This window comes from Lampetra fluviatilis, chromosome 1 (genome assembly GCF_964198595.1).
Source record: "Lampetra fluviatilis chromosome 1, kcLamFluv1.1, whole genome shotgun sequence".
Taxonomy (NCBI): domain Eukaryota; kingdom Metazoa; phylum Chordata; class Hyperoartia; order Petromyzontiformes; family Petromyzontidae; genus Lampetra; species Lampetra fluviatilis.
The window spans coordinates 33,275,903-33,290,865 of NC_136275.1; the positions used below are offsets into that span (position 1 = coordinate 33,275,903).

At 42.8% G+C, this 14,963-nt stretch overlaps 2 protein-coding genes across 5 annotated transcripts in view; both read left to right on the top strand.

The window, feature by feature from the left end:
• The first annotated feature begins 255 nt into the window (after positions 1 to 255).
• CEP20 (centrosomal protein 20) lies at positions 256 to 6,587 on the top strand. 2 transcript variants are annotated; one of them, XM_078861057.1, is made up of 5 exons: positions 256 to 332; positions 2,058 to 2,255; positions 3,708 to 3,792; positions 5,426 to 5,580; positions 6,388 to 6,587. In XM_078861057.1, exons 1-5 carry the CDS (start codon positions 305 to 307, stop codon positions 6,438 to 6,440), a joined length of 519 nt encoding a protein of 172 aa, XP_078717183.1. In that variant the 5' UTR covers positions 256 to 304; the 3' UTR covers positions 6,441 to 6,587. The 2 variants fall into 2 exon arrangements, with proteins under 2 accessions (XP_078717183.1, XP_078717193.1); XM_078861067.1 differs by having other exon boundaries at positions 5,473 to 5,580.
• A 3,228-nt stretch (positions 6,588 to 9,815) lies between these two features.
• LOC144934853 (myosin-10-like) overlaps positions 9,816 to 14,963 on the top strand; it is a 110,767-nt gene continuing 105,619 nt past the window's right edge. The window contains exon 1 of one of the 3 annotated variants that reach the window (XM_078861080.1): positions 9,816 to 10,069. The gene's annotated coding sequence lies outside the window, so the exon portion shown is untranslated. The remainder of the gene's footprint in view (positions 10,070 to 14,963) is intronic. The other 2 variants (XM_078861089.1, XM_078861099.1) reach the window with 2 other exon arrangements.

Below are 14,963 nucleotides of genomic sequence, written 5' to 3' on the forward strand. Positions count from 1 at the left end.
GATTCTAACGCAAAATTAACAGCAACAAAAATACATTTTGATTTTAAGCTTTCGTGACTGGAGGGATTCATATTCTTGGTTCTTTCGGTAAAGTCACATAGAAGCGAAAGAACCAAGAATAACAAAAAAATAACTTAATTCCGGACAATAAGGCTCGCGAACAAGCAGACTCGCGACTTTGCCCCCGCCCCCTTTTCTCATTAGCATAATCCGTGACGTCACGTCCGGTGACCCGTAACCCCGCCTCCTCGGTGACGTCACGCGCGACCTTCGACCCTGGGCGGGCGCGACTTTCGTCTTTCAAATGGCGACCGTGGAGGAGCTGAGAAGCGGTAACGCAGATTGCCGGGGGGGGAGGGAGGGAAGGGTTGTTATATTTGTGCGTTGCGTGGACACCCACCACCACCACCAGACCACTCGGTTGTTTAAATCGCGCTGTCAACAAAGGGCTCGCGACGCGTTGCGCGAGCGAGAAGGCGGCGTCGCTTCGCTTGGTTACCACGGCAACGTGTCCACTGTCGCCGTCCACGCATCTGGATGTCTCCTGATGATGCTCGCTATATTTAGCGGCGAAACGTCGAACTCGCATTGTAAATGTTGTGGATGTACTCTCCAACGCGCACTGGTGTGCTGCTGTAACTGCTCATGAATTGCCGTGTTCTGTTTTCGTGACAAACCTCACTAATTGGCAGTCGGGTGGAGGAGGGTTTGACGGCAATATTTGTATTTACGCGATCGAACTGTTGTTGTTTTTCATAATAATCGGGCATGGTCAATCCGCTACTGGTTGAAGGCATTTCGGCCTCTCTATCACTGCTATGATCACTGTTACATTGCTTTTATGGCTTTATTTTGGTGATTTCGAAAACTTTTTTGGTTTGGCCATGTTTGTTGTAGTACGGAGTTAGACTGATGGCTTTAATCTAAGTTGTCTTGTGGTTGTTGTTGTTGTTTGACTTGCATCCCACTTGGATTTTTGCACACAGCGTTGGTGTACGGTGCTTTTTTCTTGGGAGATTTTTTTCTGTTTTTTCCTGGATTTTTCTGTTTACGCATAGTCACATAGTCACTTTAAGATGTTTTCTTGTTCATGTTTTTGTTTGTTGGTATTCGGCTCACAGGGCTATACCAAATAAATAAAACTGAAAGTGAAAACTGCCTCCGCGATACAACAATCTACGTAGCATTTGCACACGAGATGATGTTTTCTCTCCCATCTCTGCTCTGGACGTCCACTGGGACGCGTTCTCTCCTTTGGCTGCGAGTTTGTTTTTAGTCTCGGCCGTCCATTGTGACGTGTCCTGTCCAAGCCCACTTTACTAGACATGCAATTACGATGTGCTTAACATTCGTACGCCCTCCAGTCCATGTGTTTTTGTCTATGAAATTGTCAGTGTCCCAAGCATACACCTCTGCTCATGTATGCGTATAAAGGGTATGCTTTGCACGGTGATGTCCGTGCCACACAAGTCACATAAATCGAAAATTGTGTAAACATATGCAGTAGTAGTGCACTGAAATTTCGCAAATGACCTTATTGATAGTCGTAGATAAAACCATTCTACTTACACGAAAATATATGGCGTTAGAATAGGCAAGTAGCGAAATAATATGAACGTACAATATTGGCAAGCGAAGCGATGGTGGAGTGTGTGCTTTCCACCACGCTACGAACCCAGCCACCTGAGCTCGATGTGTATTACAGTATTTGAACAAGACCCAGGTCCCCCTATCCCTTAACCAACCCACAGTCTGCCCAACGTGTATTATGTAGGGAGTCCATCCAGCAGTGGATTTACAATGGGGAAGATTTTAAAAAAAACGTAAAATTGTAAATAAATGTTGCTTGGTCAAGGCATGTTGCTCAAAAGGATGAAGCCAAGGTCAAGAATAATTACGGATTGTCAGCCAAGGTGTGGAACACGTCAGAACGAGGTGGAGCGATTAAATTAACGCGCGTGCTGGTGCGATGTGATCAGTCCAGCAGTGAGTTGCTCATGGCTGATGATGATTATGACAGTAGCCCAGATTTTGACCAATTGTATTTGCGCTTCCAGCGGTGCGAGAATCTCTGGAGCGGCGGGGGGTGCTGGCCGCGACCAGGGCCCGCTTGCGCGCGGAGGTGTTCACGAGCCTCGCGGAGCCTGAGACTGCGCGACCACCGCTGCCGCATGAGAACCTCCTGCTCAACGAGCTCATCCATGAGTATCTGAGCTACAACCAGTACAACTACACGGCCGGAGTGCTCGTCACCGGTAACGCTGTCGCTTTACACGATTATAGTGCATTGAAATTCAAATTTGTTAAAAAATAAATGTAAAGGTGAATCCCTGCAATTTCTAGCTCACGGAAGGGCCAAGAGGGAGCTGTAGAGACCACTATAGAGGGTAGTTTGGCCTTAAATTCCATGATGGTCAGAGATCTTGGAAGAGGTGGGAGTACACACACTTTACCCCACCGCGCACGATCTGGCTATCCACAAACGGTGGTGTACCCATGTATACTGCTGAGTGGACAGGGGCGTGGACATTTAAGAACCTGGCCCATTGTATCAATTGCCGAACCTGGAGATCGAATTAGCGACCGGTAGATGCAGATGCTTGGTTTGGCTGAATAGGAATTGAACCCTGTTTCTCACAAATTAACTACGTCCCTCCACTGGTCCAAACTATGCACTGGACAATAGCTATCCAATACAATAATCTGTACATGTAAAATCTGTATGTACGTATCTTTGTATGCAGGCATTTTTCTCCAGATAATTATTCCTAGACCACTCAAACAATTTCAATGATAGTTTATAATGTCCATGATGGAGTAATGGAATGAGCTGCCCTCCAGTGATTAATATATTCCCTTGTCCAATTGTAGCCTGAAAACTACCCAAAAATATTTTTTGTTAAATGTATCGATTATTTGAAGAGGTCATTGATTTAAGTTCAACATAGCAGTACTGTTGTTGCCACCAAAAAACTGTTATTTTCTCTGCTAAATCCCACAGCTGTGACAGTCGTTATTTGATCTAAGAGATGTGCTAATACTTGTGTAGTGTCAACGATTCAGAGACAGAGTTTCTCGGAGGCACTTTATTAACAACTTTCACGGTCTCGTCTGCACACTCTCCACAGTAGCTCAGCCTAGCCTGTATATTATACTAGCCGTTTAACACTGACGGCGCTGACTGAGATAGCCAACTACTCTCCTTCGTAGCGCAAAGTCTAGTGGAGACGTTTAGCGACGACGGCGACCAGACGACAGCAATGACGAGACGAGTCCATTCCCAGAACCAGCAGCCCCGAGCTCCTGCTCTCAAATCCCATTTATCCTCCCAGCGCGGCCTGGCTCCGCCCTGACCGCGCCTCCATTCTCGAACCCACTAGCAGGTTCCAGGGGCATGCAGACGGGGTCCTCCATGACCCTTACCCGTGTTCCTCCACTCTGCCCACACACCGTACACGCCCTCACCGGCGTGTGTGCTGTCTGTCCACCACAGTTGCCGCTGCTGTCCACCAGCCAGCGCTATTACACTACACTTGTATCCAACAATCTGGATTTGTGTCTTCCCATCTCTATATATCTGTGGCTGTTTGTGTGCAAGTTTCTTCGAGTCAAAAGTGTCTACCTGCTCAAAAATGTTCAGGCAGTGTTATTGTTTGCTTGAGATAATGCAGCTCTGCTTCAGTTTATTCATATGTTTTTTTCTGCAGAGGCAGGACAGCCAGATATAAGACTGGAACGTGATTTTCTTGCACGGGAGCTGCATGTGTTGGAGGAGCCATCTGCACGCTCTGTGTAAGCCCTCAACCCTCTGCCTCTTTTCCCTAACTTTTGTATGGCTCAACGAATACAAAGGCACGTGTTAGACCACAACAATTCAGAGATTCTGAATTAATGTTCATGTCTAAATCATGCACTGGATTTCCCAGTTAGCTGATACCCCTTATTGGGCTCAGAGTCGTCACGAAAGGGGCCATCCATTTAGTACGTACACATGGAGGGGGGGTTAACCCAAATGCGTACGCTTGCGTCTGACAATGTACGTACGCATAGGAAACGGGGGTGGGGGGTGAAGCCTCGATAATAATTTGTCTACATTGGCCTTCAAATTAGTTAGAGAGTCTGGCGGTTAACTATCTGCTTAAACACATTAATATTCATCCTTGATAATTTCTGCATGGATTAAACATCGGCCGTTCTATAGGATTCGGGTGGCGGGCGGGTGCATCAAGCATACGTACGCAGGTGGAGGGGTGTAAAAAGTATGCGTGCGTACGGGGAGGGGGGGGAGGTGTCAAGTTTTGACAGATTTTTGCGTACTTACTAAATGGATGGCCCTAACTGGAATTGTCCACGAGCACCTAATCATGAACATTCATATCCACTAGGGGGCGATCCAATACCGTTTGTGGTTAGCACAAGACTTGTCTGAATTTTACGAGAATTCTATTTTATTCTCACCCAATGCACTAATAATTTAAAATTGTCAATACTATCATTATTCCATATAAGTGGTTCAAATATATTGAGACATTACGAAATAACATACGTGTTATGTTACTTATTTTTTCAAATAACTGCTAAATTTGGGATGTATTCACTCGTCAATTTTGAATGTTAATTAGAGTCCTAGCAGTCTCTTATATGATGTTTATAATTTATAATTCTACATTTGTTATTCTTTTTAAATAGTTACAGCATGACTGTATAACTCATGTACTCTTCAATATTTTGTCATCATTAAAGGTTTTTTGGATTTGTGAAACAATTATGCACATAGATCTTTGCTTCCCTATTTCTTTTCTCATTAGCTCAGGTCTTTTTTGAACAAGCAACACTTAATGGCTTCTCATCTAAATTGAAACATGATACTGTATTGATTAATATGGGCATGAATTGCAATGCATGAGTATAAAAGACTATGAATGCAATGTTTTTATACACTTGTATTTAGGTGGTGTATGTTGATCCACACTTATTGGATCTTCTAATACCTTTTAGCAAAAAACTTGTACTGTATTTCTAGCAACATAAACTTGTTTTTTAAATCCAGGTGAGTGGCACTGTTCCAAAGGACTTGACTTAATGGAAGCTTCCAGGTTCAAATCCTGTTGTAGGTTAATTTCCTAAAATATTTCAATGTTGTTAAAAGTCAGCACTCGTTCTTTTATGGAATCGCTGGCCACCACCATAGAAATATCCAATACTATTCCTGAGTGATCAGTGGAGATGAGCACATCATCCTAGCTTTTGTAAACATGAAGAGAGTTTGGATTTGAAAAGTTTATCAACTTGTAAATGTATGTTTTTGTTTACAACTTGCCAACATATCAGCATAATATATCAACATGATATTAAGTTAGTTATAGTGTTAGTACTGGTTGTGGTGGTGACTTTTGGTGTGTGTGTATGTGTGTTTTTATTACAGCCCCCTGCTCTATGGCATGTTGGCTCATTTTATGTCACGGGGGGCAGGGGTCAATGCCTCCCGAGCTGTGCCCATGCCGGGAGGCTCGAGGGGTTTGCAAAGGGCTCCCTCTCCAAGCCGAGTCCCACAAAACATAGCTACTGCTGGGGACACAGGTGAGGGTATTTCTGAGATGAACTGCAATTGGTAGGGGCCAGAGCTGCTCATGACATTTATACTGTATAGGAAAATGTTGGGGTTTTTTTCAGTTATAACCAACTATATCTGTGGTTAATTGCATTTTTTTTTGCCCTTCTAGAACATCATTAGAATTTACATCAGTCATTGTCACGAACATCTATGTGTATACAATAATAAAATACACTGATTAGCACGGTTGGCTACGTACTGTGCAAAAGAAGTTCAACATAAATCCAATAAAACGTGCACTCAACACTAGGAGACACTGGATTAAAATGATTGCATCTGAATGGTTTAAAAATTATATAAACGATAACAATACAGGCTACAACATTGGCAATGCCAGATGAACTTGGGTACTAGGTGTTGTGATGGACAACCCCTTTACTATCAACCATTTAAATGTTAAATGTGCCATACTTAAGTTGTTTTTTGTAAAAATTTACCCTGGATAATCCCTTGAGATGAAACTTGTCTTGAGTGTCCAGGGTTTCAATTGAGACATGGAAAGCATGCAATGACATGCCATACAAAAAATGAAATCTACAACATATACAGTATACTTTTGTACAATGTTAATTCAAACATATTGTGTCAAGAACAGGGACAAGACAGCCAAAGCAGCATGCATGAACATCACGTAGAAATTAGTATATATGTGATAAAGAATATAAACAAAAATCATCTTGTTGTAAATTGTAAATTTGCATCCTTAAATATGGCATTGTCGTTCTTTAATGCATTTCCATCTCTTATTTATTTGTTCATCTCTCTGTATGCAGGTGTGGAGGAGCCTGCAATGACGCAGTTTGTGGTTCGTGGAGGTTACAGGTGATGAGGGCTCCTGTCCCCCATATGAAGTTCATATGCGCTGAATGAATAAAGCATTTTTGTACATGCATGACTTATTACATTAAAAGTACAATTCAATGTCACTGGAATTATGAAATAAGTACAATAAAATTGATATTTAATAAGGAAACCTCATTTGTTGTTTATCTATCTGATTATATTGGTTTGGATGTATATGGGTAGTGTACAGTCTGCTATTATCAAGATTTTTCAAGAGTGTTCTGAATTGGCATCTTTGATTTTGTGTGTGGGAGGACATTGAAGTGCCTGGTGTAAACTCAATCATACGAGGGGAATAACTCAAAAGGTCCACACAAATTAGTTCACAAACCTGCTATATGCCCACCTTCTACTGCACTTGCAGCCCTCATGATTGGAAATTCGCAGCACATCGTGCTCTGTGATCTACAAACCCTATCTCTGCTGTTTTACAAGCATACACCACCATGCTTGCACAAAGCATCTCGGTAACACATTCCTGCGGAGGGAGCTGGTAGGAACGTTGGCTTGCTCAGTCAATGGCCAGGGTCAACGGCGGCGTGGTGTATTCCGCAAATATGCCCGACTGAGGGCGGGCACAAGCCGGCGTGAGTAGGTTAAACGTTGAGTTTTATAAGGGCACCACGGGGTGACCAGCCCCTTCCCACCCAGCCCCACCCCTCCCACCCCCCACCCTCCCCACCCAGCCCCTCCCCACCCTGCCCCTCCCTCCCCACCCAGCCCCTCCCTGCACGACGGACGGACACAATAATCCCCTGTGGGCTGGTGTAACCTGGCGGTTCCTACCAGTATGATGTGTTATAGTCTCTAGACTCATTTTCAATAGCATCTTGCTTTGGCAAGTTTTGTCATTTGTTTCAATGTAATAATTCCAAGTGCCAAAAGCATCCTCATAGATATAAAATAGCATCTACTTTGTGCGCCCCATTTGATTCTCTTCTCATGATGAAGCACTGAACTCCATTACACAACTTGTTAGAAACCTACTTTATATGATGATCTTTATCACTAGGCAGGTGCCTGAAAAGTGCTAAAAATTGAGTACAAAAAAGTTATAAAACGCCTTTCACGTGTGGGCGTTTCAGTGCGTTTTTGCACGGTTTTTCAACACATCAAAAGTCAATGGATTAGACAAACATTTGCTAAGTTTGGCACACAATGCATTGTGGTATTGATAAAAGACAGCTTGTTTTTACCGAATCCACATCTGCCACATCTTACATTCTTTGGTGGCTGAGTCACCCACATGCAGTGCACCAAGATACCTTTAGAGGGTAGCACAGCAAGTATATTGCTGACAATGAGCGTTCTTTGCGCTCAACAATGCCGCTACATTTCTAATGTGATATTTTCCTGGTTGCTCTAGTTTCTGGCCACATGTAAGAATTCTAAAAAAACGGGAGTCCACCAAAGAATCAAATTGAACATCCATATTGAGATTCAGTGAGACCCCTGAGTGAATAGGGTTTATTGGAATTTTTAAAAGCACATACAGTAGTAGTGCTATTTCTACCCTGCCAATCCCAGAGAGTACATTAAAACACTTAGTATCGGAGAAATATTCGGCAATATTTCAGTATTTGAAACTAAACTATGTTTATTTTACCAGGTAAGGCCCACTGAGCTATATTGCTCTTTTTCAGAAGCGACCTGATCACATGATAGCTCAACGAAGTGGCTTATCACGTGGACATTTATAGCAGCCAAATACTCAGAAATGTGAAACCTGTTCGCACAGAATATGCTAAAGCTTGATAGTGTTGAACGATTCCTTTGTGATGTGACATTCACAAGACTGGGCAGAAACGAGGTCAAATAGGGTTTTAGCAGTAAGGAAAAAAGCAAATGTCGGCTAAGCGACGAAACTGAAGAAATCGACCAAGCTATGCACCTATGTTACCTGCAAGGTGTGGCAATGACATCGGCCTGTGATAAACCCTGCTTCCTCGTGACCACGCCCCCTACCTCAGCATGCCCTTACATGGCTCGCGTTCTCAAACAGCTGATGTCACCCGTTCGCACATTGGCTCTTTGGCTTTTTCCTGTGTCGCGTGTGGGCGTTGCTTTAAATGAGCGCATTCTTAAGGCTGGATTTAGCCACGCTGCCCCTCAAACCACACAGCACGTCATGCATATCTACGTCTGTGCCGAGTGCAAAGTTTGGTCATTTGGTGATGACTACATCGAAAGAATTTTAACCGACGCGTTCATGATAACACATTTGCAATCCTGGAATGTGAATGTTTCAGAGGCTGATAATGTGTGCAACCAATACAGAACTTTTGAAAGTGCTATATGTTATTTACATTGAATCGACACGTTACAAAAAATCCAAGACAGATATTGGTAGTTTCAACTTTAAAATGATTTTGTGCGGGATGTCCCACGGTTTGTTTGTTTAAACGTTTGGATTAATTGTTTTTGCAAGGTTTGTTTTTGAACAAGGCGTTTCGTACATAAAGTATCTCCAGTGTCTTTGGCCCTTAGGATAAGATCCCACATTTTCAGTTCATATAATTAATCGGTGTTCAATTTCAGGCAGAACAGTCTAAAGCTCTGTTGTGGGAAAATATTTTAGTATTTCACATCCATATCGCTTTATTTTTGTCCTCAGAATTCTTGCAGGTATTCTAGTGGTAGTGCCTTACGCTGACAATTCTTACTCCCAGCCATCCTAGAGCTGTGTTGTGGAAAATATCGAATGAAAAATTAAGCCTTACATATAAACCTGAGTAGCTCACTACATTCTAGCTGGGAGAGCACCCGATTCCCAGTAGGTATAGTAGCAAGTTTTGAACAATTAAGCACACTAGTTCTACATTAGCTCTGAGCAAGTGGTGGAAATTCCACATTACGATGGCCGGAGTCTCTTGTTTTCATAGGAAGACCGCTGTTCACATATATAGCTCGATTGAAACAGAAACAAAGGGCGACAGATGTGTAAGGATTAACTAAAATAAACATACATTTACAACATTTCCTGTAGTATTCATTTTTACGACACAAACTTCGTGAACTGTAGTTTTTTTTCCCCTGCAGTACGATTTTGCCATTCATCTTCACTGCAATTGTGCCTTTTTCCCTCCCCTCCCTTGTGAATGATCCACGTTTCAGTGGGAATAAATACGTCCATTAACCTCTAAACCCATGCAAGAAGTACTGTATTTAACTTGCAGATTAGATGGGATTGTGAGACCGTGTATTTTTCTTTTTTTCACGGCCGACGGGCATGACTCAACTGGCTGCTTTAACAGCTTCATGCGATGCAATCAGTGGGCGTGCGTAATGATGATGGAGGGATGTGGAGGGAGGTGGTTCGCCAAAGCTTTGCAAACCCTCCTCTCTCCCCACAGTCCCACCGGCTCCGAGACATCTGAAACTCCTCCCAAAGCCACCCACACAACCCCCCCCCACTTGGGCCCTCTTTGCACGCCGTCTCAGCCACGGGCCATTTCTCTCTTTCCCTCCCCCACTACCACCACCATCACCACCACACTCGATCCTCAACACCATCATCACCATCACTAACATCACCGCTTCAGCTTAAGACGAAGAGTGGGATTCGAGGTGTGCTACAACCACGACTACAACTACACAGGAGGTAATTGAGAGGTAAGGCTTTATCACTGTGTGTGTGTTGCTGCCCTGTTGACGCTAAGTTTTTAGCTGCTGCTGATGATGCCCTTCCTTGCTGTCTCTTAACGCTGCTTTGCAAACTGTGGTGGTTGTTGTTAATCACAAAATAGCACTTCTTATAGCTGGAGTGGAGCTTGTTTTGAATACATCTAAAGTACTCGCCGTGTTGGCAGATTCCTGGGAATGTTTAAAGCCGTCTGGAGCCCTTTTTAGAGGATTGAACAAAAATCCTTGCAGATTGTGCGCACAAAACGCGAGGCATTTTGCTTGAAACTCAACGGCTTCCAGTACAACTTAAAAAAAATTGATAGTTAATATTTAAAAAATATGTATTGTATTAACGTTCATAGCTGGATTATTTTTAAAGTCTCTCTTCAATGAGGATCTTGAGAAATAACTTTGCAACACGCTAAAGCGACTCTCTGTAGCAAATGTTCCTAACTTAGTCATGGAATTCCGTGGGATGTGTATTAATAAAACACATTGATTGGTTACAATATTGCTACAAAGTTGCTGTAACGTCTAGCAAATGGACAACATCATCTTCTGCTGCTTAGGCGTGTCCTGGGGACGGCGGGAGGGGGTCGAGTGGGGGTGGTGGTGGCCCTGCAGGCGAACAATGCCCCCAGTAGGTAACGCGAACAATGCCCCCCCCAATAGGTAACGCAACAATGCCCCCCCCCCCCCCCAATCGGTAACGCACGCACCCACAGAAGGTTACAATCCCGCTCTGGGCACCGTCCGTGTAGGTTCTTCAAATGGACACCCCAGTTTAGCATTTATTTTGAGAGCCAGAATGGATGTGAACAGAGTTTTTACTTGAAAGTCGAAAGTTCATTAGGGGGCTTCGCAAATGCCCAATTGCCAGTATGTATGTATTCTAGTGCAGGTTTGTTTGCAATGTGATTACAGTGCTGTACTGTATTTAGCACGTTTGGTTACTATGTACGGTGCGAAAGAAGTTCAACATACATTGTAAAATGCTGGAAACAAAATATAATGGGTTACATAAATGCTGCGTGTAGTGTGGTGTATACATGTGTGCAGTGTTTATTAATACTTCCATTGGCCAAGGAAAAATCCATTAAGTCATTTCCTCTTTTGCAAGATATATCTGGGAAAGTATATATGCTTGAATACAACCATGCAATTGTTTTGTTATCAATAGAACCTAAATATGAATGATCTGAGCTGAAGGACAAATGTATGTGTTTAGGGATTTAACCAGAGACTACTCAGGACAAGCAAGATTCGGCGTGTCTATCTGTACAATTCTGCATAATGGTTGGCACATTGGACTTGCTATCCAGAGTTTGTGTTGATTACTGTATATAGATCTGCCGCCGCGGCGTTTTGTGGAGTAGACTGAGTACTCCCACTTATTCAAAGACGTATGGCCAGTGTGGAAGAGTAGACCAAATACCCTATACTGTACAGCAAGGCCGTAGCCATGGAGTCAACATTGGGGGGGACCAAATCTTCCAGGGGGTCTGAGGATCCCCCCCAGAAATTTTTTTTTAATTTGAAAACTAATTTCCTGCCATTTCCTGCCTAAAATATTAAAAAATTCACTAACGCATGGGATTGACTTTTTATTTATTTTTTACAATAATGTCTAATAGTGTATTGTATTACATTGCTTTGTTTTTTCTTTTTTTACCTTTTCTTGTTTCATTGTATGTAATGGCAAAGATGAGGTATTCATAAAGTACAACCATAACCACAATCATATAAACAGAAATCTATTTTATAGCAATATATTGAAGGGGACATTTTGAGAATATTTGAATATTATAATTACGGCCTTGCTGTACAGAGGCGCTCTCTGTCTCTCTCGAGACCTAGAAAGTGGAGGCCTTTCTGCTAGTAGTGGCGTGAGTTAGCAGCTGTAGATCTGCACCTTTTACCTGCATAATTAATGAGTGCCAACCACTGCATTTTTGGCATCACGTGTGATGACTTCTATGGCTGACCTTGTACATACACCGTGTTGGCTCTGCTAGGGCACCTGGTGTATTTTTCTGTATTGTCTTCTCTATGGCTGACCACCTGATTCTCCCTTCTGGGGTGCCGAATGGGTGCAAGTAGCCAAGGGGATGACCCATGCAGCTGTTAAGCTGCAGCAGATTGACAGCTGCCGTGGAGATCTGAGGGAGGGTAGGGAGCCCCTCTTGGGGAATTGTGCCAGCAAGGACCCACACGATTGGCGTGTCAGAGGGTGGTTGTTGCTGCTGCTGTTATGTCCTGTTCAAGTATTAGGCTCTCGCAAGCTTTATTTCAGCGATGTGATGGCCTGTGGAGATGCATTACTTCTCTTGAAACGTTGACAACTCGACTTATCCGACGTCAAATGTGAAAATAATGATTTCTTGCTGAAATGAGCATTTACCCAGTGCTCATCTCATGGTTACAGCCCTGTGTCACTGGTGGAAATTCCACGTTCTGATAAGGTGGTGAGACTATCTATAAGGTAGCACTGTTGACTTCCACAAAAAGTGGTATGGTACTCTTCTTTTTGACCCCCAGGAAGATTTGGGCTGGGGAAGATCTATCGTTTTTTCAACATTGCCCAAGCTAACACACGTGTACACTGTTATACCGCGTAGACGTGGAATTGTCAGCACTGGGTTCACAGTTCACTACAAAATCTCTACGTCGTGGGCTCTTGTTATAACTTTTAACAGATAAAGCCGTGCCCCAGCTAAAGTTTACAATGCAGTGTCACAGCATTGTTTCAAAGTTTGCAGCTAGCCAGCGTGTGCCTGTGACGTACACGTTTATATTATCAGAGTGCTTGGCAGGGGAGCTACATTGTCCCAGTGAATGTCATGAAAGGTTGTCTGCATACCTCTAGCATTATGCTGAGTGTATGATAAATATACTACTTTGCATACAGATCATGCTTATTGTCTATAATTACAAACTTTAAATTTCGATGATAATCATTATGGCATGTGGTATTTAGCATATTGTTCATACCATTTGTATATGTAGTACTTGGAATATGGGCAATGTGCATATGGAATAATATATATTAGTACTCCAAAGCCAGTGTCTGGCCAGGTGGCATGGTCGAAAGGAGGTTGTGAGATAAACTCTTGGTTTGGGAGTCAGCTCAACTCGTCTCACGGGGATTAACAAATTTAGTTGAATTTTAATTGAAAATCTGTCATTATGACGTGGGTTAACATGCTCCTGCGATGGGAATTTTCAATTCTTACCAGTGACTCAGGACTAAACATGATGTGATTGCCGCCCCATGCTCATTTTTATGAGAAACTTTTGCTTTTTTTTATTTAGTCATCCTCTGGTGAACATTCCACATTCCTTTACCACAGTACAGTCTACCCACGATTGAATTCTCACTTAATGATGCAGCCTTACCAGGTAGTGCTCATCCTACCAAAACCAGATGAATGATAATGATTAGCAAAGTCATACTTGACCAGGATTTGAATATACCATCATGCCACTGAGAGCCCAGTTGCTTTACCAACCAAGTTCCTACTGACGTTTATATTGTTTTCTAATGTATACAGTGAAGTGTGTGCAGTAAATTGCTTCATATGTGTATTTATCAGAGTTGTAACCAGCACATAGCGTTGAGGACATTGCAAGTGGGAGCTTTCTGATCTCCTATATTAAACATGTATCTGGTTGTACATTGTAGGATGTAAAACCAATGCCCACATTTCCGTGAGTGCATTTGACGATATGCTCGATGCAAAGTCATTGTGGCTGCTGTGTCAACAGAGGCAATGTACGGAAATGTAAATCCTCACAGTCTCGAGACCCATTTTCAGGATTGCCATGCATTGATATGTTTGGTCCATTCCTGTTTTTTAAGGGGTGTTTTCTTTTAATGTGGGAAGAAGCCAAACTACCCGGTCACCATCCACGCATACGAGCAGAGGGGTCAAAGGTTCCATACAGATTGGTGCACCGACCAGTTGGTGTGGGAGTTGGACATAATCTACGTAATGCACAATATTTGCCTCCAAATTGCTGTCGTAGTATTAATACGACATTACATACAATAATGAAACGTTTTTAACTGCACCCACAGATTCGTGACTGGAATATTGATCAATTGGTTGAGCAGCATTAGTTAAAATCCCAGCCCATGTGATCAACCAGGATTGTTAAAATGAATATCACCTCGTGCGGCTGCAGCACTTTATGCAGGAAAACAAATTGTACTGCAGTAGTTATCCGCTTGCATTGAGGTATGGAACCTGTAACAAGCATACGGTGCACTAACATTGGCATGACTAAAACCTTAATGGTATAAGTAAGCTTTTTTCCAGCAGTGGAATGGTAAAGGACTGTCATCAATATGGTCATCATCATCAGCTTTGGTCAATCCCCTGCTTTATGAAGGCATTCCTCAGGCAGTCAACATTTATCATGGTCCTGCCATGTAACTAATCCACCTCGCATGTAAACTAATCCACCTCGCACCTCAACTCGGCCGATTTTACTCCATTCCCTCAATGGTGTCTTCTGTAAATAAGTCATAAAAACCACTAACCCCACCACACTTTCATTTCCAAATTGGCTGTCTTCATAAGTATATTGGTAAAGAAGGTATCTGTGTATTTGTTTTTTTTTCATTTAATTAAATAACTGCTAATGGAGTAATTTATATCTTGCACTGATTACTATTGCAATGCAGGCATTAGATGTGATAACCCATGCATGCACCTCTTCAAGAATACCCCTACTAATGAGAACTCCATCACTCGGCACCAATGTGCTGTCGAGCAAGTATTTTGATTCCAAGTTTCAGCAGCCCGTGGTTAAACTGGATGTTCATTCAAGTGTCTAGCCAAGGGGGGAAAATAACACACAAAACGGGTGGCTGGCGAGT

What these genes read in the sequence shown, in the direction of transcription:
- CEP20 (XM_078861057.1), top strand. Translation starts at nt 305, where the DNA reads ATGGCGACCGTGGAGGAGCTGAGAAGCG. An exon ending in CGTGGAGGAGCTGAGAAGCG is followed by an intron (nt 333 to 2,057) that starts GTAACGCAGATT and finishes TTGCGCTTCCAG; the next exon opens with CGGTGCGAGAATCTCTGGAG. An exon ending in GAGCCATCTGCACGCTCTGT is followed by an intron (nt 3,793 to 5,425) that starts GTAAGCCCTCAA and finishes TTTTTATTACAG; the next exon opens with CCCCCTGCTCTATGGCATGT.